Source organism: Salvelinus alpinus, chromosome 3 (assembly GCF_045679555.1).
Source record: "Salvelinus alpinus chromosome 3, SLU_Salpinus.1, whole genome shotgun sequence".
Classification (NCBI taxonomy): Eukaryota; Metazoa; Chordata; class Actinopteri; order Salmoniformes; family Salmonidae; genus Salvelinus; species Salvelinus alpinus.
Genome location: NC_092088.1, coordinates 59,092,743 through 59,117,942, shown reverse-complemented (window position 1 = coordinate 59,117,942; position 25,200 = coordinate 59,092,743). Strand labels below are relative to the sequence as shown.

General features: G+C 41.8%; 1 protein-coding gene across 1 annotated transcript in view; it reads right to left on the bottom strand.

Moving 5' to 3' along the window:
* The window catches only part of LOC139571026 (zinc finger CCHC domain-containing protein 24-like), a 54,060-nt gene extending 35,978 nt beyond the window's left edge, over positions 1-18,082 (bottom strand). The window contains exons 1-2 of the mRNA XM_071393497.1: positions 17,548-18,082; positions 9,741-9,941 (exon numbers count right to left, since the gene is read on the bottom strand). Coding sequence (XP_071249598.1) covers positions 9,741-9,941; positions 17,548-17,784 — 438 coding nt within the window. The 5' untranslated portion in view covers positions 17,785-18,082. The remainder of the gene's footprint in view (positions 1-9,740; positions 9,942-17,547) is intronic.
* Positions 18,083-25,200: the final 7,118 nt, after the last annotated feature.

The following is a 25,200-nucleotide window of genomic DNA, read 5'->3' as shown; positions in this document are numbered from 1 at the left end:
AAAAGGAACAAGGCCAAGACGAGCATCAGTGTCAGTGTTGATAAAGAAATCACATGAAGCTCATTGATCTGACACACACACAAAGCTCTCTTTATCCAGCCGGGATAATATGCCTTTTGCTCAAATAGTGATCACGGCACTGGACTGTGTCGAAATACACTGAGCGTACAAAACATTAAGAACACCTGCTCTTTCCATGACATAGACTGACCAGATGAAAGCTATGATCCCTTATTGAGGTCACTTATTACATCTACTTCAATCAGTGTAGATGAAGGTGAGTAGACAGGTTAAAGATGCACTATGCAGAAATCGCTCCGCCATTTCCTGGTTGCTAATTTCAGTTTGTGACAAAACGTGTAGAGTATCTTTGTGCCATCTAAACCCCTGCGAAACATATTTTCCATAATCAAAAATATTGTATTTTCAGCTGTTTAAAAGCTCGTGTGCAAAACCCGAAAGTAAAAGACGCAAAATCGATACTTAAAAATGGGAAGCATAGAAATAGTGCACATAGAACAGATCTACCACTTCTTAGAGTTGCTTTCAATGAGAATGACAGATCTATAACACATTCTATGTGCATTTGATGGGGTCACCGGTGACGTCGACCGCCGCCCGAACAAGGAGAGGAGCCGACTTCGGCGGAAGTCATGACAGTATGGTAGTAGGTGCCAGGCGCACCGGTTTGCGTAAAGAACTGCAGCACTGCTGGGTTTCCCGTGTGTATCGAGAATGGTCCACTACCCAAAGGACATCCAGCTAACTTGACACAACTGTGGGAAGCATTGGAGTCAACATGGGCCAGCATCCCTGTGGAACGCTTTCCACACCTTGTAGAGTCCATGACCTTTACGGATTGAAGCTGTTCTGAGGGGAAAAAGGCGGGATGCAACTCAATATTAGGAAGGTGTTCCTAATGTTTGGTATACTCAGTGTATAGCTTCCACTGTTGTGGTTTCATACTTTATTTCTCTCCGACAGCAGATCCGACCGGCAGCATTTGCTGCCCTAGGAAATAGTTTTAGAGGGAGATTTACTACGTCCCAAATGGCACCCTATTCCCTACCAAAGGCACTGTATGTTCAGTGCCTACGTCACAGAATGTTTTGAGACATCCTCTCAGAAAGCAGTAAAAGACCAGCAAAACTTTTGAAACATTAGCATCAATGCTATACCAACCAGGGTTGAGGTCAATTCCATTTCAAAATGTGAGGACCATTTCAATTCAATTCATCAGTTGAAAAGTCTGCATGGTAAATTATTTAAATCATCATTCCCTGAACTGAGTGAATTCAAATGGAATTGACCCCAAACCTTAACTGACCCCAAATATTACAGATGTGAGGTTAGACCAAAAAATGTGATGCCAACCATTTCACAGTCTACAGTGGTACTGCATTGCCCACATTTCAAAATGTTTGCCCTCTCTGTCTAGCCAATCTAAATAAAACCAGATAAAATGTTTTGTCACATGCTTCTTCAACAACAGGTGTAGCCTAACAACGAAATGGTTACTTGTGGGTCCTTTTCCAATAATGCAGAGTTGAAGATAAGATAAAAAAAATCGAATACATTTTTTAAAAATAATGACACGATGAATAAATACACAGTAAATAACGAATGACGATAACTAGTAAAATTAACATGGTTATATGCAGGGAGTAGCAGCACCGAGTCAATGTGCAGGGGTACGAGGTAATTGAGGTAGCTATGTACATATAGGTAGGGGTAAAGTGACTAGGCAACAGGATAGAAAATAGACAGCAGCAGCAGCGTATGTGGTGAGTGTGAAAGGGTGTGTGTGTGTGTGTGTAAGTGTGTGTGGCATCAGTATGCATGTGTACATGTGTTATGTGTGTGTGGGCGTATGTGTCACGCCCTGATCTGTTTCACCTGTTCCTGTTTGCTATTCTCTTTTTGATACTCTTTCCGGTTTTTACCCCTGCCGTACTCTGGGCTACTTTCCCGCCTGCCTGATCATCCTGCCTGTCCTGACCTTTATTCTGCCTGCCCTTCAGTACCTTTTGGACTCTGAACTGGTTTTGACCCTTTTGCCTGTCCACGACCATTCTCTTGCCTTACCCTAGAAGACTCCAACCATCTGCCTCCTGTGTCTGCATCTGGGTCTCGCCTTGTGTCATGATAGATGTGTGTATTGGTGTGTCAGTGTAAGTATGTGTGTGGTTGACCATTTTTAGGGCCTTCCTCTGACACCACCTGGTATAGAGGTCCTGGATGGCAGGGAGCTCGGCCCCAGTGATGTACTGGGCCGTACTCACCACCCTCTCTAGATTCTAGAGTGCTGGTCATGAGAATAGAATGCTAGGTGTAGGAGTGGGCTGATGTCAGTGTGTAGAGCAGCGCACAGAGCTTGAAGGCATTGGCCAGGGAGGGGAGAGGGGGATAAGCGGGAGAAGAGGGGGGAGCTGGGGGGTGGGCACTGGATGAGGTATAGTGGTTCAGCGGTTTGGCTTTTATAGAACCCCCCCGACACACACATCAAATTCCAGCGAAGACATTTTCCATGTGTTAATCCCTGTACAGGGGGGAAACATGGCGAGTGGACGTCAATCAATGCATCATTTTCATTAGGGAAACATGCGAGGCGGAGCTGGCGATTGAGGCCACCAAACAAATCATAAACACAAGTGGAAGACATCTTGGCTGTGCACCAGATGGGGCAGCCAGGCCCCAGTGAAGGGGGCATTCTGGTCATAACCCGGTGAGCGACCTCATTCTCCAAATAAAAGCCTGTTTACATAACACCTCGGTTGCCCTGTGACAGCAGGCAGAGAGGAGAAGAGGAGGAGAGGAGGAGTGAGCAGAGAGAAGAGAGAGATATGGCTGCCCCCGGAGGACAAGTCCTATGAAAATGCCACCAGCGTTTCCTCTTTCGTCAAACCAGAGAAGGATAAAGGAACAAAGAGATTAGTTATACCATTGCAATACACACACAAAAACGCATGCACTCACATACATAAACATGCCTCAAACAGCCCACCCCCCCGACACAAACAGCCCATCCTCCTCACACACACACACCACAGGAAGACCTATCACAGAGCCCCTTCCTGTGTCTCTCTGCAGCTCCACTCAGCTGTGTCATTCTCTGTTTCCTGTTGGAGCCCCCTCCCTCTCAGCCACACCAACCAACCAGGACCCTGTTGATCCACACTAACCAAGACCCCACAAGGGCAGCCCTCTCTGGGGGGAAGAGAACAGGAATAGTGAGGCTTTGGTCTCCACTCCAGCCCCTCAATAACTACAGAGGGCGGAGAAAAACAGAAAGAGAAAGGCCACTCTGGGGGAGACTACAACACTGTACCTAGGAGGATATTACATAGATCGATCTCCCAGAATTACGGGGCAGGGGGAGGGGGGGGGGGGGGGGGGGGGAAGCGAGGTTGCAAGATGTAGAGTAGGAGAGAGAGAGAGATAGAGAGAGTCATAATAATATGATCAAAAACCCAGCAGCGGGAGGCCTGTGAAGTCAGGTCCTGCGCCTTAAGTGTGTCCGCTTGATAAACATCACACAGGAAGGGGACACTCATTCAGACCTGGGTCAAATAAATACGTCCGTCTAATACTTTCAAATTAACACCTGAACACCTCCCTCTGCAATTGGATCCTGGACTTCCTGACGGGCCGGCCCCAGGTGGTAAGGGTAGGCAACAACACCTCCACCACGCTGACCCTCAACATGAGGCCCTCAGGGGTGTGCTTAGTCCCCTCCTGTACTCCCTGTTCACCCACGACTGCATGGCCACGCACGACTCGAACACCATCATCAAGTTTGCTGACCACACGACGGTGGTAGGCCTGATCACTGGCGGCGATGAGACAGCCTAAAGGGAGGAGGCTCCACATTGATCTGGGACCGGTGCTCCCTGTATATAGCGCCATTCTTGTGTGTTTTATTTCTCTTGTGTTACTATTTTTCTGTTTATTATTTTTTTTAACTGCATAGTTGGAAAGGGCTCGTAAGCATTTCAAGGTAAAGTCTACACCTGTTGTATTCGGGCGCATGTGACAAATAAAATGTGATTCGATATTGAAATACTTGAGCTATGCTTGATTCATGGACATATCATTTGATTTAGTTGATCAAATTATGATTTAGTTCACTTGGTACAATGGAACCAATGGAGTAGTCCCCAATGTGTAAACTACATGCTAAATCAAGCACACCTCAAATATTTTCAAGTATTGGACATACGCATTGTGTTTGGAGTGTCTTCAATATATATGATGTATGTGTGCGTTGATGGGTGTCAGTGTAGCCACGTGTAGGGGGGTGAATAATAGTAGATAAAGCCCAGGAGAGGGCTATGTAACAAAGATATGGTCTGTGTTCCAAATGGCGGCAAATAGGGTGCCATTTGTGACGAAGTGGTTGAAACCCCCCCCCCCACACACACACACACACACACACACACACACACACACACACACACACACACACACACACACACACACACACACACACACACACACGCGCGCACACACGCGCACACACACACACGCACACACACACACACACACAGGAGATCTGATGTTTTCCGTGTATCCGTTGGCAGTTTAACAAACAGTTGGGGAGACCTGACAGAACCGCTGTGATTTGAGTTACACCCATTCACACACACGCACACACATTTGAGTTCTGCCCTTGTAGGCTAGCTGTCCTGCTGACAGATTGGTTTAATAGCAGTCTAATGTCGAGGGGGTTTGGTCGTAATAAAACAAAAGCTTAACATTTCCATTGACTCACTAAACTATACTGCAATTAGTGCCCTGCAACTGCTGCCCTCCAACCGACCGGTTCAATGCTTTAAATACACAGTGATAACCATTAAGCACAGATTTACAACATCAACACAATAAACTTCAACGTAATTCATGAAGTCATTCCTAATACAAGGATTAGCGTTGATTCGGTCAGGTCTAAACAACTAGAAAGCTCTACAATACACACACAATAAGAGCAAGAGAGGGTGAGCGAAAGAGAAAGAATATCTGTCATCACTACGGACCTCTCTAACAACAGCATTTCCACACCACAATTCAGAGAAAAACTACCATTGAGTGTCCCTGTTTCAAAATAACATATTTTAAACCCAGTCCATGCAGTTTGCTTTTACTCTACAAGACGTCGTAAAGGGAGACCGAACGTTCCTCAAAGTGCCCGTATGTGAAAACCACAATAGTCATTTTGTGGTCCATAATCTCTATCTCAGTATCACTAGCATTTCCGAATGCTATTTCAGTTGTACTATTGTGACATGTTTCGCCATCATAGTGTGCATAATGTGGCATGATGTCAATATTGTAATGCTTGCGTCATATCCATGTACAATTATTTATACTGTATTTTAGGGTGCATTTACACATGTATCATTACTAGAAGTAGGCTATCATATATTGTGGTAGTTTTGGATACTAAAAAACATAAATCGATGTCTCGCATACATACAGTACATCATCCAATCAATAGGTCAGTAGATCCACAAAACTAGAATGAGTTTACTAGTCAAATTGCCAATGTCAGATGTTCCAAGCCTGTTCCACACATTCTATTTCTAGGGGTATATCAGTAACATTAGTAACATAGAGTCCTGGGTGTTTTCATTATGCTGACACAAATCCAAGATGGCGTAGCAGTCAGACATGTGTTTCAAATCAAATCAAATCAAATGTATTTATATAGCCCTTCTTACATCAGCTGATATCTCAAAGTGCTGTACAGAAACCCAGCCTAAAACCCCAAACCGCAAGCAATGCAGGTGTAGGAGCATGTTTGTCTTGTCCCGTCTTGTCCCATGTAAATAGTCGGTGGTACGAATCTGCTATTTTTATCTAAATTGTAATTATTTCGCCACTATGGCCTATTTATTGCCTTACCTCCCTAACCTTACTACATTTGCACACACTGTACATAGATTTTTTTATTGTGTTATTGACTGTACGTTTGTTTATCCCATGTGTAACTCTGTGTTGTTGCTTTTGTCGCACTGCTTTGCTTTATCTTGGCCAGGTCGCAGTTGTAAATGAGAACTTGTTCTCAACTGGCCTACCTGGTTAAATAAAGGTGAAATATTTGTATTTAAAAAAAAATTATTCTGTTGCAAAAAAAGCAAACAGAATGAAACAGGGAGGGACCTATCTGAATTTGTCCAATAGAAACACTTGTTTTGCTCTGTTTGCTTCCGTTTGGTTCTTAAACGGTAAACGTTTTCTGTGATGAATTCACTCCGGTACTGATTCTGTTAAACAGAGGAGAGCTCAGCTTGGACCCCATTGGTCACACTCTGTTACCCATGGGACCTCACAGCTGGAACTCGCTGCTAATTTGCCATGGTTAGACTTGTCTTCTTTACAGAGAGACCTGCGTCATAAAATACTAAAATATTTGAAAACCGAGAGGGGAAAAGTATGAACTATGGGATATTCTTCCCATCAAACAATTTTTTTGGTCCAAACCTTGCCGTTGAAACACTAGCCACTTTGATTATGCATTCAAAGCTGTTTCAACAAGATTACACACTCAAACAGATACAAAGGAATGTTTTTCTTTGAAAGTTGTGCATACTACCAACCTGATCGCCCCTATAGTTACACAACACACCGATGTGACCAATAGACATCTTATGTCTGACGTTTAAGCAGTTACAAATACCTTATTTTTGATTTATTTCACCTTTATTTAACCAGGTAGGCTAGTTGACATTTACAACTGCGACCTGGCCAAGATAAAGCAAAGCAGTGTGACACAGACAACAACACAGAGTTAAACATGGAATAAACAATAAACAAGCCAATAACACAATAAACAAGTCAATGACACAGTAGAAAAAAAAGAAAGTCTATATACGTGTGTGCAAAAGGCATGAGGAGGTAGGCAATAAATAGGCCATAGGAGCAAATAATTACAATTTAGCAGATTAACACTGGATGGATAAATGAGCAGATGATGATGTGCAAGTAGAGATACTGGTGTGCAAAAGAGCAGAAAAGTAAATAAGAACAATATGGGGATGAGGTAGGTAGATTGGGTGGGCTATTTACAGATGGACTATGTACAGCTGCAGCGATCGGTTAGCTGCTCAGATAGCTGATGTTTAAAGTTGGTGAGAGAAATAAAAGTCTCCAACTTCAGCGATTTTTGCAATTCGTTCCAGTCACTGGTAGCAGAGAACTGGAAGGAAAGGCGGCCAAATGAGGTGTTGGCTTTGGAGATGATCAGTGAGATATACCTGCTGGAACGTGTGCTACGGGTGGGTGTTGTTATCGTGACCAGTGAACTGAGATAAGGCGGAGCTTTACCTAGCATAGACTTATAGATGACCTGGAGCCAGTGGGTCTGGCGACGAATATGTAGCGAGGGTCAGCCGACTAGAGCATACAGGTCGCAGTGGTGGGTGGTATAAGATGATTTGGTAACAAAACGGATGGCACTGTGATAGACTGCATCCAGTTTGCTGAGTACAGTATTGGAAGCTATTTTGTAGATGACCTCGCCGAAGTCGAGTATCGGTAGGATAGTCAGTTTTACTAGGGTAAGTTTGGCGGCGTGAGTGAAGGAGGCTTTGAGGCGAAATAGAACGCCAATTCTAGATTTTATTTTGGATTGGAGATGTTTAATATGAGTCTGGAAGGAGAGTTTGCAGTCTAACCAGACACCTAGGTATTTATAGTTGTCCACATATTCTAGGTCAGAACCGTCCAGGGTGGTGATGCTAGTCGGGCGGGCGGGTGCGGCCAGCGAACGGTTGAAAAGCATGCCTTTGGTTTTACTAGCGTTTAAGAGCAGTTGGAGGCCACGGAAAGAGTGTTGTATGGCATTGAAGATCGTTTGGAGGTTAGTTAGCACAGTGTCCAAGGAAGGGCCAGAAGTATACAGAATGGTGTCGTTTGCGTAGAGGTGGATCAGGGAATCGCCCGCAGCAAGAGCGACATCATTGATATATACAGAGAAAAGAGTCGGCCCAAGAATTGAACCCTGTGGTACCCCCATAGAGACTGCCAGAGGTCCGGACAACATGCCCTCCGATTTGACACACTGATCTCTGTCTGCAAAGTAGTTGGTGAACCAGGCGAGGCAGTCATTAGAAAAATCAAGGCTATTGAGTCTGCCAATAAGAATAAGGTGATTGACAGAGTCGAAAGCCTTGGCCAGGTCGATGAAGACGGCTGCACAGTACTGTCTTTTATCGATGGCGGTTATGATATCGTTCAGTACCTTGAGCGTGGCTGAGGTGCACCCGTGAAAGGCTCGGAAACCGTATTGCACAGCGGAGAAGGTACGGTGGGATTCGAAATGGTCAGTGATCTGTTTATTAACTTAGCTTTCGAAGACTTTAGAAAGGCAGGGCAGGATGGATATAGGTCTGTAACAGTTTGGGTCTCGGGTGTCACCCCCTTTGAAGAGGGGGATGACCGCGGCAGCTTTCCAATCTTTAGGGATCTCGGACGATACGAAAGAGAGGTTAAACAGGCTGGTAATAGGGGTTGCAACAATGGCGGCGGATAGTTTTAGAAAGAGAGGGTCCAGATTGTCTAGCCCAGCTGATTTGTGCAGGTCCAGGTTTTGCAGCTCTTTCAGAACATCTGCTATCTGGATTTGGGTGAAGGAATAGCCAGGAGGAGGGCATGGCCAGCCGTTGAGAAATGCTTATTGAAATTTCCGATTATCATGGATTTATCGGTGGTGACCGTGTTACCTAGCCTCAGTGCAGTGGGCAGCTGGGAGGAGGTGGTCTTGTTCTCCATGGACTTTACAGTGTCCCAAAACGTTTTGGAGTTAGAGCTACAGGATGCAAATTTCTGCTTGAAATAGCTAGCCTTTGCTTTCCTGACTGACTCCATGTATTGGTTCCTGACTTCCCTGAACAGTTGCATATCACGGGAACTATTCGATGCTATTGCAGTCCGCCACAGGATGTTTCTGTGCTGGTCAAGGGCAGTCAGGTCTGGAGTGAACCAAGGGCTATATCTGTTCTTAGTTCTGCATTTTTTGAACGGGGCATGCTTATCTAAGATGGTGAGGAAATTACTTTTAAAGAATGACCAGGCATCCTCGACTGACGGGATGAGGTCAATATCCTTCCAAGATACCCGGGCCAGGTCGATTAGCTTTATGACAGAAGAAATTTAACAAATGAAATCTCCTGGCTAATGATTCAATGAATTCTGCTGATGATAAAATGTATTTTGTATACATACAACATACGTTATATAACCTACCTTCCCTGCTGGTTCCTTACTCTGATTGGTTTCCCCTAGGTACAGATCTAGGATCACCCTCCCCTCCCCCAATCCTAACATTAACCATTAGTGGGGGAAATGCTAAACTGACCCAAGATCAGCAACTAGGGGCAAACTTCACCCTACTCTTCCTCCCTCATAGTGAAGTTCAGTAGTCTGTCCGTCTGCGCAACTAACACACACTCATGATCACAGAGGACATAGGAATGTCTGTCTGACAATTAGGTCAGAGCATCACACAGATGCCACCGCCGCACAGCCATTGGTCAACTTAAATAGGGACATGATTGGCTGGAAATATGGTCACATGACTCAAAGGACGCCATGTTGACTCTCGATGGCAGCCAGTAGCATTTTGAAATCAAAAGATACTGAAACAATAGAATTAGAGGTAGGACTCCAAAAAATGGATTGATGGATGAATGAATGAACAAACAAACATGCATGTGAATGAATAAGGACTGTCTGTGTCCTACCTGGGGGCAGTCTTTGATGTAGTGGCCCTTGTTGAAGCAGAGGTGGCATAGGTAGTTGGGCGGGGGTCTTTTGCTGGGCTTGCGGGGCTCTGAGGAGAGGGAGAGGTCGGAGAAGTGGTCCGTCAAGGAGTTGAGTCCATCAACAATGTTGTTGAGCGAGTCGTATGGTGAGACATTTTTATATACCCTGTTATTCAATGCCTGGAACAAGGAGAGACAGGAAAACATGGTTGGCATATTATGCAGGGAAAAAAACATGACAAGAAATGTAGAATAAAGGAAGATATGAAAATGAGGTGATGATGCCTTTATTGTAGTAACTTAATGCAAAGTTTGAAGTGCCGCCTGTTCTTCCTAATGTCAGGATTTTAAGGATTTCTTATTCCATCATTACTTTTGTGGCAGAGCACCGAGCTTTATGAGTATGTTTCTGAAGAACACCTGCAACTCCCCTCTATCATGCTTACAGAGTAGTTTGACAACCTATGGATACATGATACCACTAATGAAACAATATGGATATTTTTTCATTTGCGATGCTGTTGAGTTTAATCACCAATTTCCGTTGACTGTCCTATGCCCTCCGTCTTTTCTCTCATTAAATTCAGCACATCTGGCGCTCAGTCCAGCTGTTGCTTATGAACTGGAAAAGTACTGGGGATGTCACAAAGGAAGACAGGACTTTAGAGAAGGATGACTTACAGTAAACAAGGAGAGAGAGAGAGAGAGAGAGAGAGAGAGAGAGAGAGAGAGAGAGAGAGAGAGAGAGAGAGAGAGAGAGAGAGAGAGAGAGAGAGAGAGAGAGAGAGAGAGAGAGAGAGAGAGAGAGAGAGAGAGAGAGAGAGAGAGAGAGGAGAGAGAGAGAGAGAGAGAGAGAGAGAGAGAGAGAGAGAGAGAGAGAGAGAGAGAGAGAGAGAGAGAGAGAGAGAGAGAGAGAGAGAGAGAGAGAGAGAGAGAGAGACATGGTGTTCATAGCCTGGTCCCAGATCTGTTTATGTTGTATTGCGTGACAATGGCTAGATAGGAGTTGGCAAGACAGCATAAACAGATCGGAGACCAGGCTATTATGTTCCCAGATCTGTTTGAAGTATCACGCCATGAGGATGGTTTGTGGCTCACTCTGAGAAGTTGTGCCAGTCAATTGTTGCGTGAGATTGGTGCTCCAGTGTCTGCTTAACGCACTCTGAATATCAATTTCCATTAGCAAACTGAAGGAGAGAATACATTTTTAAAAACCTTTTTATTCACTTTGTCCTCCATTGAAATATTGGCATAGAAGTGACAATGAATTAGGTAAGTAGGTTCAACCTCTGTTTACGGTGAGGGACAGGAGTTTTTCCTGTATGTGACATGACCCTTGTAATAGGGCCCATAGTTTTTCATGACCATGAGACCTAACCCTAATTTCTAGGCCTATTTATAGCTTTTCCTAAGAAAAACTCCAGGTCCTAGTTATGATGACCTCTCCTCTTCAATGTATAGCCCTAATAGTCCATTGTTAAAACTGAGACATGGAAGGAATCCAAGCTATATGGCAACACTGTCAGAGTTATGGAAAGTTACTGGAGTCTTTGTGAATGATATCTCTCCTTGGGAGAACCTATGTTGTTATTGTTGATGTCTTATGTTGCATAGCACAGAAATCTTACACTTGGCAACAGTGTAGCAGAGGTCGGTCCTAGTCTTTACCTAACCAGCCCGGGAGGCAGCTCAAATCAACTCTTATCAGCTCCTGTGTGTGTGTGTGCGTGCGTGCATCCGTTTGTGTGTGCGTGTTCATTTACTAGATTCTACCCTGGATAAATAAAATATTAGCTTTCTTTCTTTATGTTTTCCATGGCTTTCCATCTGCCATTGATTTTATCTACTGCCTGTTGATATTCTGCTATTGTTCTTCCTTGTGGAAGTTGCCAGTTCTATCTGACAAACATATTATGCCACATTATCTAGGGCCAGGAGTGTTTACTGACAAAGTGACCCGATCAGGAAAAAGGGCCATGGTCAAGTGGTGGGAAAAAACTCCTGGCCCTATAGACACAGAATAGTATAGATAGTGTACACTCTATATATAGATTTCTGTGCCTTGATATGCCTTACTATCAAATCAGTGAAGACAGGTCAACCATACAGTACATTAGCCATTATATAAAGTGACCATAGAGGCCCTCTCTTCCCCTCTCCTGCCTCATATACTATGAGGCAGCGAGTGGCCAAGTTGCCCCCCCCCTAGCAAAATACTATTTCTCAAGCAAGAATTTAGCAATGACTCTTTAGGAGTGGTCTATTAACCAATTTACCGCATGGTGATGTCACCATGGAAAGACGAAAATCCTGTCCATGCCAACCTGCTGATTAGAAGATCCTGTGTGAATTGTATTTTGAACCAGCAACTATCAGGAAATAACATAGATTTTTTTTATATCATACAGTTGAAGTCGGAAGTTTACATACACTTATGGTTGGAGTCATTAAAACTTGTTTTTCAGCCACTCCACAAATGTCTTGTTAACAAACTATAGTTTTTTCAAGTCGGTTAGGACATCTACTTTGTGCATGACACAAATAATTTTGCCAACAATTGTTTACAGACAGATTATTTCACTTATAATCTACTGTATCACAATTCCAGTGGGTCAAAGCCTACCTTCAAACTCAGTGCCTCTTTGCTTGACATCATGGGAAAATCAAAAGAAATCAGCCAAGACCTCAGAAATTTTTGGGGAGACCTCCACAAGTCTGATTCATCCTTGGGAGCAATTTCCAAATGCCTGAAGGTACCACGTTCATCTTTACAAACAATAGTACGCAAGTATAAACACCACGGGACCACGCAGCAGTCATACTGCTCAGGAAGGAGACGCGTTCTGTTTCCTAGAGATGAACGTACTTTGGTGCGAAAAGTGCAAATCAATCCCAGAAAAACAGCAAAGGACCTTGTGAAGATGCTGGAGGAAACAGGTACAAAAGTATCTATATCCACAGTAAAACGAGTCCTATATCGACATAACCTGAAAGCCCGCTCAGCAAGGAAGAGGCGACTGCTCCAAAACCGCGTTCCAAAAGCCAGACTACGGTTTGCAACTGCACATGGGGACAAAGATCGTTATTTTTGGAGAAATGTCCTCTGGTCTGATGAAACAAAAATAGAACTGTTTAGCCATAATGACCATCGTTATGTTTGGAGGAAAAAGGGGGAGGCTTGCAAGCCGAAGAACACCATCCCAATCGTGAAGCACGGGGGTGGCAGCATCATGTTGTGGGGTGCTTTGCTGCAGGAGGGGCTGGTGCACTTCACAAAATAGATGGCATCATGAGGCAGGAAAATGATGTGGATATGTTGAAACAACATCTCAAGACATCAGTCAGGAAGTTAAAGCTTGGTCACAAATGGGTCTTCCAAATGGACAATGACCCCAAGCATTCTTTCAAAGTTGTGGCAAAATGGCTTAAGGACAACAAAGTCAAGGTATTGGAGTGGCCATCACAAAGCCCTGACCTCAAGCCTATAGAAAATGTGTGGGCAGAACTGAAAAAGCGTGTGAAAGGTAGGAGGCCTACAAACCCAACAAAGTTACACAAGCTTTGTCAGGAGGAATGGGCCAAAATTCACCCAACTTATTGTGGGGAGCTTGTGGAAGGCTACCCAAAACATTTGACCCAAGTTAAACAATTTAAAGGCAATGCTACCAAATACTAGTTGAGTGTATGTAAACTTCTGACCCACTGGGAATGCGATGAAAGAAATAACAGCTGAAATAAATCATTCTCTCTACTATTATTCTGACATTTCACATTCTTAAAATAAAGTGGTGATCCTATCTGACCTAAGACAGGGAATTTTTACTCTGATTAAATGTCAGGAATTGTGAAAAACTGAGTTTAAATGTATTTGGCTAAGGTTTATGTAAACTTCCAACTTCAACTGTATGTTTACAGTGTTAGTTTCATCAGCTGTTGTACAATATGATATAAACACAGAAAAAACTGAATTTTGACAGCACTGGGCCTTTAATTTATTACTTATTTTATTTGATGAGACACTAGCTAGGTTTCTATCCAATTTGCGACAGATTTTCATGCGAATATTCTAAAATATGCATGAAAATAATATGCTCATTTTCCAACCAGAGATGCTTCCATCAAATTGTCCTTTTGCGGATAAAAAAGCTTTGCGTGCTGACGTAGTGCACATAAAAATACATTTTGCGTTTAAATTCTCATGTACCGAATAAAAAATATAGTTAAATTGGTTTTCATCGGATTTTCAAATCTACTGATGGTTTTGTCAGAAACATTTCTGATTTATAGCGTGGCACGTAGCCAAGCGGTTAAGAGCATTGGGCCAGTAACCGAAAAGTTGCTGGTTCAAATCCCTAGGTGAATTAGGTGAAAGAAATCTGCCGATGTGCCCTTGAGCAAGGCTTTACCCTATTTGCTCTGGATCAGAACATTGATCATCATTTCCCTGTGCACTTTCACCACCCTGTGAAGTTCATCATAACTTATTTAATCTGTAACCTAATAAACTGTATGCTTTCCCGAGTCGTTTTGGGAGGACCACACACCATATCATCTCGTGATTCAAGTTTACTTCAATATGATGGTTATTATATCAATATTTGTCCATAAAGGTGTTTCCACCGACATTTCTCGCATATTACATTTTATAGACACAAAAAGATCCCACCTTGTCTAGCATATTTGGTTTTGTCGACACTTGGAAAGTTTACCGACAAATTTGCTGTTTGACATGTGCTTTTAAAAAGGTTGGATGGAAACCTGATAAAAAACAACTACATTTAAGTCAGTGACAACAACAACAACAAAAACAAATGCACATTACTCATCCCAACATATCAAGCCTCTGGAATGGGTTGTTGTACTTGGCGTTGCATTGAGGTGGAGAAAAAAATCCCCCTCTGCTTCAACTGTTTCCAGACTGTGTGTGTGTGCACGCGCATGCATGCGTGTGTGCATTGTGATTGCATCTGTGTGTGTGCACACACTTGCATGCATAGGTGTATGTGTGTGTGTGTGTGTGTGTGTGTGTGTGTGTGTGTGTGTGTGTGTGTGTGTGTGTGTGTGTGTGTGTGTGTGTGTGTGTGTGTGTGTGTGTGTGTGTGCAAGACATTACTCAAGGGGGATCGTAGGATTGTATGACATTACACAATGGGTTTTAATGTATGAAAACCACACCCATATTTCAGAGGCCTGGTTTATGTTAAATGGCTGAAAAGCCTCTATAAAAAGTATACAATGGTAGGAATAGAAGTATTAATGTAGTATTCACTGTAGTATTTACAGCAGTATACTGTAGTATTTACAGTTGACTATACTATAAATACTGTAGCAATTACTGTAGTGTTTTTGAGGACAGTAGTGTACTGTAAAATGTACTGTAGTGTTTTTGATGACAGTAGTGCACTGTAATATTTACTGTAGTGTACTGTAATATTTACTGTAGTGTTTTTGCAGACTGTAGTATTTACTGTAGTGTTTTTTCAGACTGTAGTACAGTATACTGTAGTATTTACTGTAGTGTTTTTGAGGACGCTAGTGCACTGTAATATTTACTGTAGTGTTTTTGAGGACAATAGTGCACTGTAATATTTACTGTAGTGTTTTTGAGGACATTAGTGTACTGTAATATTTACTGTAGTGTTTTTGAGGACAGTAGTGCACTGTAATATTTACTGTAGTGTTTTTGAGGACAATAGTGCACTGTAATATTTACTGTAGTTTTTTTTAGGACAATAGTGCACTGTAATATTTACTGTAGTGTTTTTGAGGACAGTAGTGTACTGTAATATTTACTGTAGTGTTTTTGAGGACAGTAGTGCACTGTAATATTCACTGTAGTGTTTTTGAGGACAGTAGTGCACTGTAATATTTACTGTAGTGTTTTTGAGGACAATAGTGCACTGTAATATTTACTGTAGTGTTTTTGAGGACAGTAGTGTACTGTAATATTTACTGCAGTGTTTTTGCAGACTGTAGTATTGTAGTGTTTTTTCAGATTGTAGTATGGTATACTGTAGTATTTACTGTAGTGTTTTTGCAGACCTGTAGTATACTGTAGTATTTACTTTTTGGGGACATTACTGTAATATTTAGTACAGTGCTTTTGTTTATTATCTTTGAAATATAAGTGGGGGGCTTTCTCCTTAAGAAACCTTACTGGTGAAATATTAAAAGAGCACATTTTCCATAACCTGTAGGTAACTAGGATTCGGTTCTGAACGGAGACTTCAGAGCTTCTGCTATTTTCTATAACCTGTAGGGAACACAATATATGGTCTATACTTGGCATGTAGGTTTGTCACTTACTGGTGGCACAAATTGGGATATGGGGAAGGGGAATGGGCAAGGTATTTGCAAATGAAATGCTGTAGTATTTACTATATATAAAATAATGTAGTGTTTTTTTGTGCATAATACAATAGTATTTATTATAGTATTCTACAGTATACTACAAAATGCTATTCTAAGTACTACACATTATCGAGGGATACTACAATGTGTAGTATAGTATTCTACAGTTTACTACAGAATTCTTTAACTCTGTTGATGGTCTTTGTCGACTTTGTTGATGGTCTTTGTCGACTTTGTTGATGGTCTTTGTCGACTTTCTCTCTCTCTCTCTCTCGCTCTCTCTCTGCACTATGTAGGGAGTAGGGTGCCATTTGCAGTCACATATGGTCTGGACCATCAGTTGCATTGAAGGCATGTTTTCCTGTAAATATCCATGATGCCATAAATATAGAAAGTGTTTAAACAAGTATTGTGTTTGTTTGCACAACCTGATCTATTTGCATAAGTCGAGGAAATAGATCCTTGTAATGTAAAACAACTAGTCAAACCTGTAGGGTAGAAGTGGGTTAACCTATACAACTGTATGTACAGATCTCTCTCTCTCTCTCTCTCTCTCTCTCTCTCTCTCTCTCTCTCTCTCTCTCTCTCTCTCTCTCTCTCTCTCTCTCTCTCTCTCTCTCTCTCTCTCTCTCTCTCTCTCTCTCTCTCTCTCTCTCTCTCTCTCTCTCTCTCTCTCTCTCTCTCTCTCTCTCTCTCTCTCTCTCTCTCTCTCTCTCTCTCTCTCTCTCTCATCAGCATGCAGACCACAGACCCAGATGCGTCACGCTCCTACGTGTGGCACGCTCGAGTCTGGCCTTGCCTGCACTGAACATTGAGTCAAAACAATCGCCTTTAAAACCGCCTAAACCGAGTCAGACACTTCTCTCAAAGTGTTAACTCAACATCTTAACAGCCAATTGAAAGGCACATATAACTTTGCTGGACTGATTCTGCTTGCTTTGAGGCGTTTAAAACGGTTATAGTCCGTGTTTTACACTTCAAGAACTAGAACCGGTGCTTCTTGTCATTCCATCCCTGGTTATTGCATTCATTTAATAAATAGTCTACTTTTTTGGTTTTGTTGCCATAGTCTAGTATTAATTGTGCGCAATAGAAAACCAGTTCTGCTAAAATTGTGCATGCTGAATTATCCATGTTGCACTCAGGTCTGTTACTAAATGGACGTTATTTCTGTTTGAATATGATCGAATCAGATATTGCCGTAATATGTCTGACAACTTGATGAGCACGTATTTCTGTCTATATTCGTAATATCCATGGCGGTTTTATGTAGGCTACCAGAATAGTCAATGTTGCAAACCCTCAAACATTTAGCAAAACAGCGTTCAACATACGATGGGATGTATGCAAATAAAAACAGATCGTAGGCTATTAACTATTTACTTAACGTGGCAATAGACTAAACATTTAACAATCAGACGGTTCAGTCTCTAACCTCATTCCGCTGGAGCTGAAAAAAGTTGTTGAGATAATTGGAGTTGAGGGACGAGCTCAAGTCCGCGGCGGGAGTCTTGCAGTAGTTCAACTCCGGGTGGGACGAGTTGGGTTCGGGTCTAAAGGCGTCAAACGCGCTAGTTTGGTGGGTGTCTTGCAAAGAGAGATAGACCCAATTCAGTAGCTGCGCAGGCTGGTACACGGAGGCACTGGTGTCTATGGCAGACATCAAGCTCATCTTTCAAATGGGTACACTAGCTCTTCCACCGCCGCTGTGTTTCTGGATTACTCTCAACTTTCGGAAATCTTGCTCGCTCTTTCTCTCTTTCTGAACTTCAACGGATTCACTGCTTTCTTTACCCCCACCAGGCCGTGGCAATCGTTCCTTATTCCTCTTCCCGTAAGAACCCTATATCATGCTGGGAGCTTAGTCCCAGTTTTTACCGTTACGCAAAAGTCATTGCTCTAACATGTCAGTATAAAAAGTTTTCCGCCGCTACTAAGAGCCCGTTATCTCCCTTTATTTGCAGTGGGACAACCACCCAGAGTCTCATTGGATATGCAACGCACACTGGGGTGCGTCATGAGGCACGCAAGCGAATGAGGGTTTTAATTCACTACGAACAAAACCGTTTTTTTCTCTCGCTCTCTATCTTGTTTACTTGATGCCTTTTGAATCTCTGTAGGGTTCACTGTTGACCTTTGATACTGTGAAATAAAATATTTTGTATCAAAATAAAAAAGTTAGAGTTTTAATTTATGTGAAAAAGTATTTAACTTTTCTGTTAGATGCTTTGTTACCTGGTTCGTTATTGGATCTTTAACCAGGAATTTCATTGGTTTATATATTAATTATTAATATTAATTGACGCAAATGAGTTGCTGGGATTTTGTACGTAGCCTAGGCTTATTAGCTTAGATATTTTCTAGCTTCAAAAAGGTATAAGTGTCCATCAGTCTGGCTTCAGGCCAGATCATACTGTAGCACTATTTCTGCTGCTTCTTTGGTGTTAAATGGCATTGTAAATGGTATGGACAAAGGCAGCATTGTGCTGCCCTTTTCACAGACCTTTTGAAGGCTTTCACTCTGTTGACCATTCATTATTAATTGTAGACTTTCTGAAAGTGGCCTGGGTCAGGCAGCCTGCAATTGGTTTGAAACTAACTGACAGACTTGACACAATGTGTTTCTTCCTATGGTGTTAATTAAGTCAGGTTTCCTTGATATTACTGTCTAAAGGTGTCCACCCCAAAGGTCGATTTTGGGCTCTGCTCTTTTTACTATCTATATAAACAATATGGGTTTGGCTGTAAGAAATGATAACCTCCACTTGCAGACATAGATAGGGTACAAAGGGGTAACTAGCCCCCCCCCCTAAGAACAATGTCTAATTGCTGACACAAAAAAGCAACGTTTGGGGAAGAATTGCTATGTGGATGAAGGTCATACTTAGGCGAATAGCTATAATGGGAACTAAATGGCTACAGTTTACACTTTTTGTTATTTCATGAAATGTAGTTTTTAGAAAAGGGGATTTTTTTTAAAGTACCAGGGTAACTATGGCATAGGGCTTCACACAAGTGTGTTCAAATCCATTTAATCAGTTTTATTCTAAATTCTTTGTGAGGAGATGTGATGTAAAGTCCCTCTTTTTGACTTATCTGCACATGAATTTTATTTGTTCTTTCTTTGTGGTTCCTTTCCATACAATCCATTATGTAAATTACACTAAATATTATTTGAATAATGCAAGATTTTAAATCCCAGCAGTCTTTAAAATTATATTCAGGAGCAAAAGGTTTTCAATAGTTGTGTCTAATTCATTAAAAAAATATTATTTGGAATATAATATTGGAATGGAATATAAATAATAACATTAAAATAACATTGGAATATAACATTAAATAACAATGACTTAACTAATTAACTTAGTGTAACATTGATGTGGTAACTCTCTTATGCTCTGCTATTGCACGATTCTAATTTGTACCTGTAGGTCACAAACAAAGCTATCCCCAGTCAAATTGAGGCACAACTAATGAGCCCACCTCCTGCACTGCTGGAGCACAACTCATGAGCAAACCACATGCACTGCTCATACCTAATCCAGTCCCCACCTGTGACTGAAAACAGGGGGAGATGCCAATTGAAAATCTCTCTCTTAAAAATGTAGATTGCTATGTAGTTACAGTTGAAGTAAGAAGTTTACATACACTAGGTTGGAGTCATTAAAACTCGTTTTTCAACCACTCCACCAATTTCTTGTTAACAAACTATAGTTTTGGCAAGTCGGTTAGGACATCTACTTTGTGCATGACACAAGTCATTTTTCCAACAATTCACTGTATCACAATTCCAGTGGGTCAGAAGTTTACATACACTAAGTTGACTGTGCCTTTAAACAACTTGGAAAATTCCAGAAAATTATGTCATGGCTTTAGAAGCTTCTGATAGGTTAATTGACATAATTTGAGTCAATTGGAGGTGTACCTGTGGATGTATTTCAAGGCCTACCTTGCTTGACATCATGGAAAAATCTAAAGAAATCAGCCAAGACCTCAGAAAATGAATTGTAGACTTCCACAAGTCTGGTTCAACCTTGGGAGCAATTTCCAAACACCTGAAGGTTCCGCGTTCATCTGTACAAACAATAGTACGCAAGTATAAACACCATGGGACCACGCAGCCATCATACTGCTCAAGAAGGAGACGCGTTCTGTCTCCTCGAGATGAACATACTTTGGTGCGAAAAGTGCAAATCAATCCCAGAACAACAGCGAAGGACCTTGTGAAGATGCTGGAGGAAACAGGTGCAAAAGTATTTATATCCACAGTAAAACGAGTCCTATATCGACACAACCTGAAAGGCCGCTCAGCAAGGAAGAAGTCACTGTTCCAAAACCTCCATAAAAAAGCCAGACTACGGTTTGCAACCGCCCATGGGGACAAAGATCGTACTTTTTGGTGAAATGTCCTCTGGTCTGATGAAACAAAAATAGAACTGTTTGGCCATAATGACCATCATTATGTTTGGAGGAAAAAGGGGGAGGCTTGCAAGCTGAAGAACATCATCCCAACAGTGAAGCACGGGGGTAGCAGCATCATGCTGCTTTGCTGCAGGAGGGACGTGTGCACTTCACAAAATAGATGGTATCAGGAGGCAGGAAAATTGAAGCAACATATCAAGACATCAGTCAGGAAGTTAAAGCTTGGTCGCAAATGGCTCTTCCAAGTGGACAATGACCCCAAGCATTCTTCCGGTTGGCGGTTCGGAGCCTCCAGCGACGGTCGGCGGTCCGGAGCCTCCAGCAACGATATGCAGTCCAGAGCCTCCAGCGACGGTTCCCAGTCCGGAGTCCTCGGCAACGATCCACGGTCCAGTTCCTCCGGCGACGATCCACGGTCCGGAGCATCCGGCGACGATTCACGGTCCGGTTCCTATGGCGACGACCCACGGTCCGGTTCCTCTGGACAACAAAGTCAAGGTATTGGAGTGGCCATCACAAAGCCCTGACCTCAATCCCATAGAACATTTGTGGGCAGAACTGAAAAAGCGTGCGTGAGCAGGGCGGCCTACAAACCTGACTCAGTTACACCAGCTCTGTCAGGAGGAATGGGCCAACATTCACCCAACTTATTGTGGGAAGCTTGTTGAAGGCTACCCAAAACGTTTGACCCAAGTTAAACAATTAAGGCAATGCTACCAAATACTAATTGAGTGTATGTAAACTTCTGACCCAGTGGGAATGTGATAATAAAATAAATAAAAGCTGAAATAAATCATTCTCTCTACTATTATTCTGACATTTCACATTCTTAAAATAAAGTGGTGATCCTAACTGTCACGCCCTGACCATAGAGAGCTTTTTATTCTCTATGTTGGTTAGGTTGGGGTGTGACTAGGGTGGGTCATCTAGGTGATTTATATTTCTATGTTGGCCGGGTATGGTTCCCAATCAGAGGCAGCTGTTTATCGTTGTCTCTGATTGGGGATCATATTTAGGCAGCCATTTCCCCTTTGTGCTTTGTGGGATCTTGTTTTTGTGTAGTGCTTGTTAACACTGCAATTTCTTCACGGTTCGTTTGTTTTCTGTATTTGTTTTGGTGAGTTTCTTTGATTAAAACATGTGGAACTCTACGCACGCTGCGCCTTGGTCCAATCAGTCTAACGAACGTGACACTAACTGACTTAAGACAGAACATTTTTACTAGGATTAAATGTCAGGAATTGTGAAACACTGCTTAAATGTATTTGGCTAAGGTGTATGTTAACTTCCGACTTCAACTGTATATGACATAAAATGCTGTATAAAATAGCTAAAAGGCTATAAAGTTGCATTAACTGTAAAGCTATCAGTCACTAGTGGAAACATTTACAACTGAAATTAAGTTATCTTATCTTAATGTATTTTACCTCAGACGATCTGGTAGTAAGGTTGCTACCTAGTACTCCTAGCAGCTTATGCTAACTAGCTAGCTGGCTAGCATTTACTGCTAGTGAAGTTGCTAGCTATCAAGTTAGCATAAACAAGTGCTAACTGGGTGAGTCATTGTCTAAATGACAGGTAGATACACATTCATCGACATAAAGAGGTAACTAGCCCCCAACACACTCATCCAACATATTATAGTATTACTTTACTAAAAGAGTAGCTACATTTCTGTCTCTAAACAATTTGATAATTTATCTTAAGGCTTTCCTACTGTATATTTAAAAAAATATATTATAGATCTAACTTCATTAGAATATATCTACAACTTTTTCAAATGTTCAATAAATTAGATCAACTTACACAAAATAATTTTGTTGAAATTTCTCAAAGTTGTGACTGACACAGAAGAAAAGTTTTGTTCACCAAGAAGGACAGCCAAGGACAGTGCTGGGAAAATAATTGAGACATCTTGTGGTCTTTATCTGAATTACAGGGGGAAGTCACCTCATACAAGTACTTGGGAGTATGGCTAGTCGGCACACTGTCCTTTTCTCAGCACATATCAACGTTGCAGGCTAAGGTTAAATCTAGACTCGGTTTCCTCTATCGAAATCGCTTTCACCACAGTTGCCAAACTAACCCTGATTCAGATGACCATCCTATCCTTCTTGCCCTTCGTGCTGTTGTCTGTGCCCAATAATGTTTGTAACATGTTTTGTGCTGCTACCATGTTGTGCTGCTGCCATGTTGTGTTGCTACCATGTTGTTGTCATGTTGTGTTGCTACCATGCTGTGTTTCATGTGTTGCTGAGATGGTATGTTGTTGACCAGCATCCCGGAGTCGCCTCTTCACTGTTGACGTTGAGACGGATGTTTTGCGGGTACTATTTAATGAAGCTGCCAGTTGAGGACTTGTGAGGCGCCTGTTTCTCAAACTAGACACTCTAATGTACTTGTCCTCTTGCTCAGTTGTGCACCGGGGCCTCCCATTCCTCTTTCTATTCTGGTTAGAGCCAGTTTGCGCTCAATGAAGGGAGTAGTACACAGAGCTGTACGAGATCTTCAGTTTCTTGGCAATTTCGCGCATGGAATAGCCTTCATTTTTCAGAACAAGAATAGACTGACGAGTTTCAGAAGAAAGTTATTTGTTTCTGGCCATTTTGAGCCTGTAATCGAACCCACAAATGCTGATGCTCCAGATACTCAACTAGTCTAAAGGCCAGTTTTACTGCTTGTTTAATCAGAACGACAGTTTTTAGCTGTGCTAACATAATTGCAAAAGGATTTTCTAATGATCAATTAGCCTTTTAAAATTATAAACTTAGCTAGCACAACGTGCCATTGGAACACGGGAGTGATGATTGCTGATAATGGGCCTCTGTACGCCTATGTAGATATTCCATAAACAATCACCCGTTTCCAGCTACAATAGTAATTTACAACATTAACAATGTCTACACTGTATTCCTGATCAATTTGATGTTATTTTAATGGACACTTTTTTAAAATTTTCTTTCAAAAACAAGGACATTTCTAAGTGACCCCAAACGTTTGAACAGTAGTGTATATATGAATATAGGACAAAACACACAACATGACAAGAGACAACACAACACTACATAAGACAACAACATAGCAAGGCAGCAACACATGAAAACACAGCATGGTAGCAACACAACATGACAACAACCTGGTAGTAAAACAACATGGTAGCAGCACAAAATATGGTACAAACATTATTTGGCACAGACAACAGCACAAAGGGCAATAAGGTAGGGACAACAATACATCGCAAAGCAGCCACAACTGTTAGTAAGAGTGTCCATGATTGAGTCTTTGAATGGAGAGACTGAGATAAAACTGTCCAGTTTGAGTGTTTGTTGCAGCTCATACCAGTCGCTAGCCCTCGTCCCAGTAGAGGGCTTTGGCCTTCTGGTAGGCCGTCATTGTAAATAAGAATCTGTTCTTAACTGGCTTGCCTAGTTAAAAAAAGGTTAAATAAAACAATTGAAAATACTACCCTACTGTTGTGTATTCTGTTGCCCCTTGTGTTGACACGGCGCTTTCAGAACTACAATCTGCCTTTTTTGCTTTCCAGATCGCCTTGGTTGAACTGAAATTGGTACTTAATGCAGGTAAAACTAATTACATTTTATTTTCCAAAAAGCTTCAAAATGTATCTGATGAATTATGCATATATAGGATTGGACGGTGTCCACATTAATAATCGTGTCCCCGTTTATAAATATCTGGATTGACGAAAAGTTTAGTATTTCAAAAAGCATATTGATGAGTTAGTTAAAAAGTAAAGATTTAAAATGGGCTTCCTTTACAGGAAAAGTTCATGCATTTCGTTAAAAAGCAGAAAACAAATCATTCCGACGATATTACAGGCTATAGATTATGGTGATATCATCTGAATGATGCGGCTGCCGCTATATTGAAACCATTGGTCGCAGTTTATCATAGCACACTGCACTTTATTACGGGCGACAGGTACACATTACTTCTTTCTGTATCAGGAAGTAGTTTGGCTCTTGTGGAAGTCTCGTAGATCGAGGCATTGCACTTGTTTTATTTATAAAGCCCTCTTGCACAAATTTCCACCATACCTTCCTTCATTGTTAACCTACATATGTAAAGTACGAGCTACCAGACCCTGTCTCAGAGATGACTAACTCTGGAGATCCCTTCGTTTGCCACTGAGTTAGGTAGATCTGCGTGTAGTTTTCTTGCACCTTACTTGGGGAATGATCTCCAGAACTCTCTTAAGTTAGACGTTTTGGTGCTGCTAGAGCAGTTAGACCGCTGGGTGATTACCTTCTTTTTTTTTTTACTGAAGAATGTGTTTGTTTTCATGATCATGTTTTGTAAGTTACTTTTATTAAATTGCTTGTAAATATTGTGTTTTTATTGCGTTGGAATTGTAAATATTGTGAATATGTATGATTGTGTGCAATGGGTATGTGGTGTAAGGGAGACCTTTTTAATAAGAACGGTCTACGGTTTATGGATATACCATACCTTACGACATGGAACACGTGTTGCTAAACAGTCATTTCAGTGTGAATTATTCAGAACGCGTTCCCTATGGAATGCGATTAGACCTCGTCTAATTAATTAATTAAATATTTAATGAGAGGTCTACATTTGGGAAACGTTCACCCCAACAACCATATAAATTACCTCTCCCATTTACACGCCTGGATTACCTGTGACG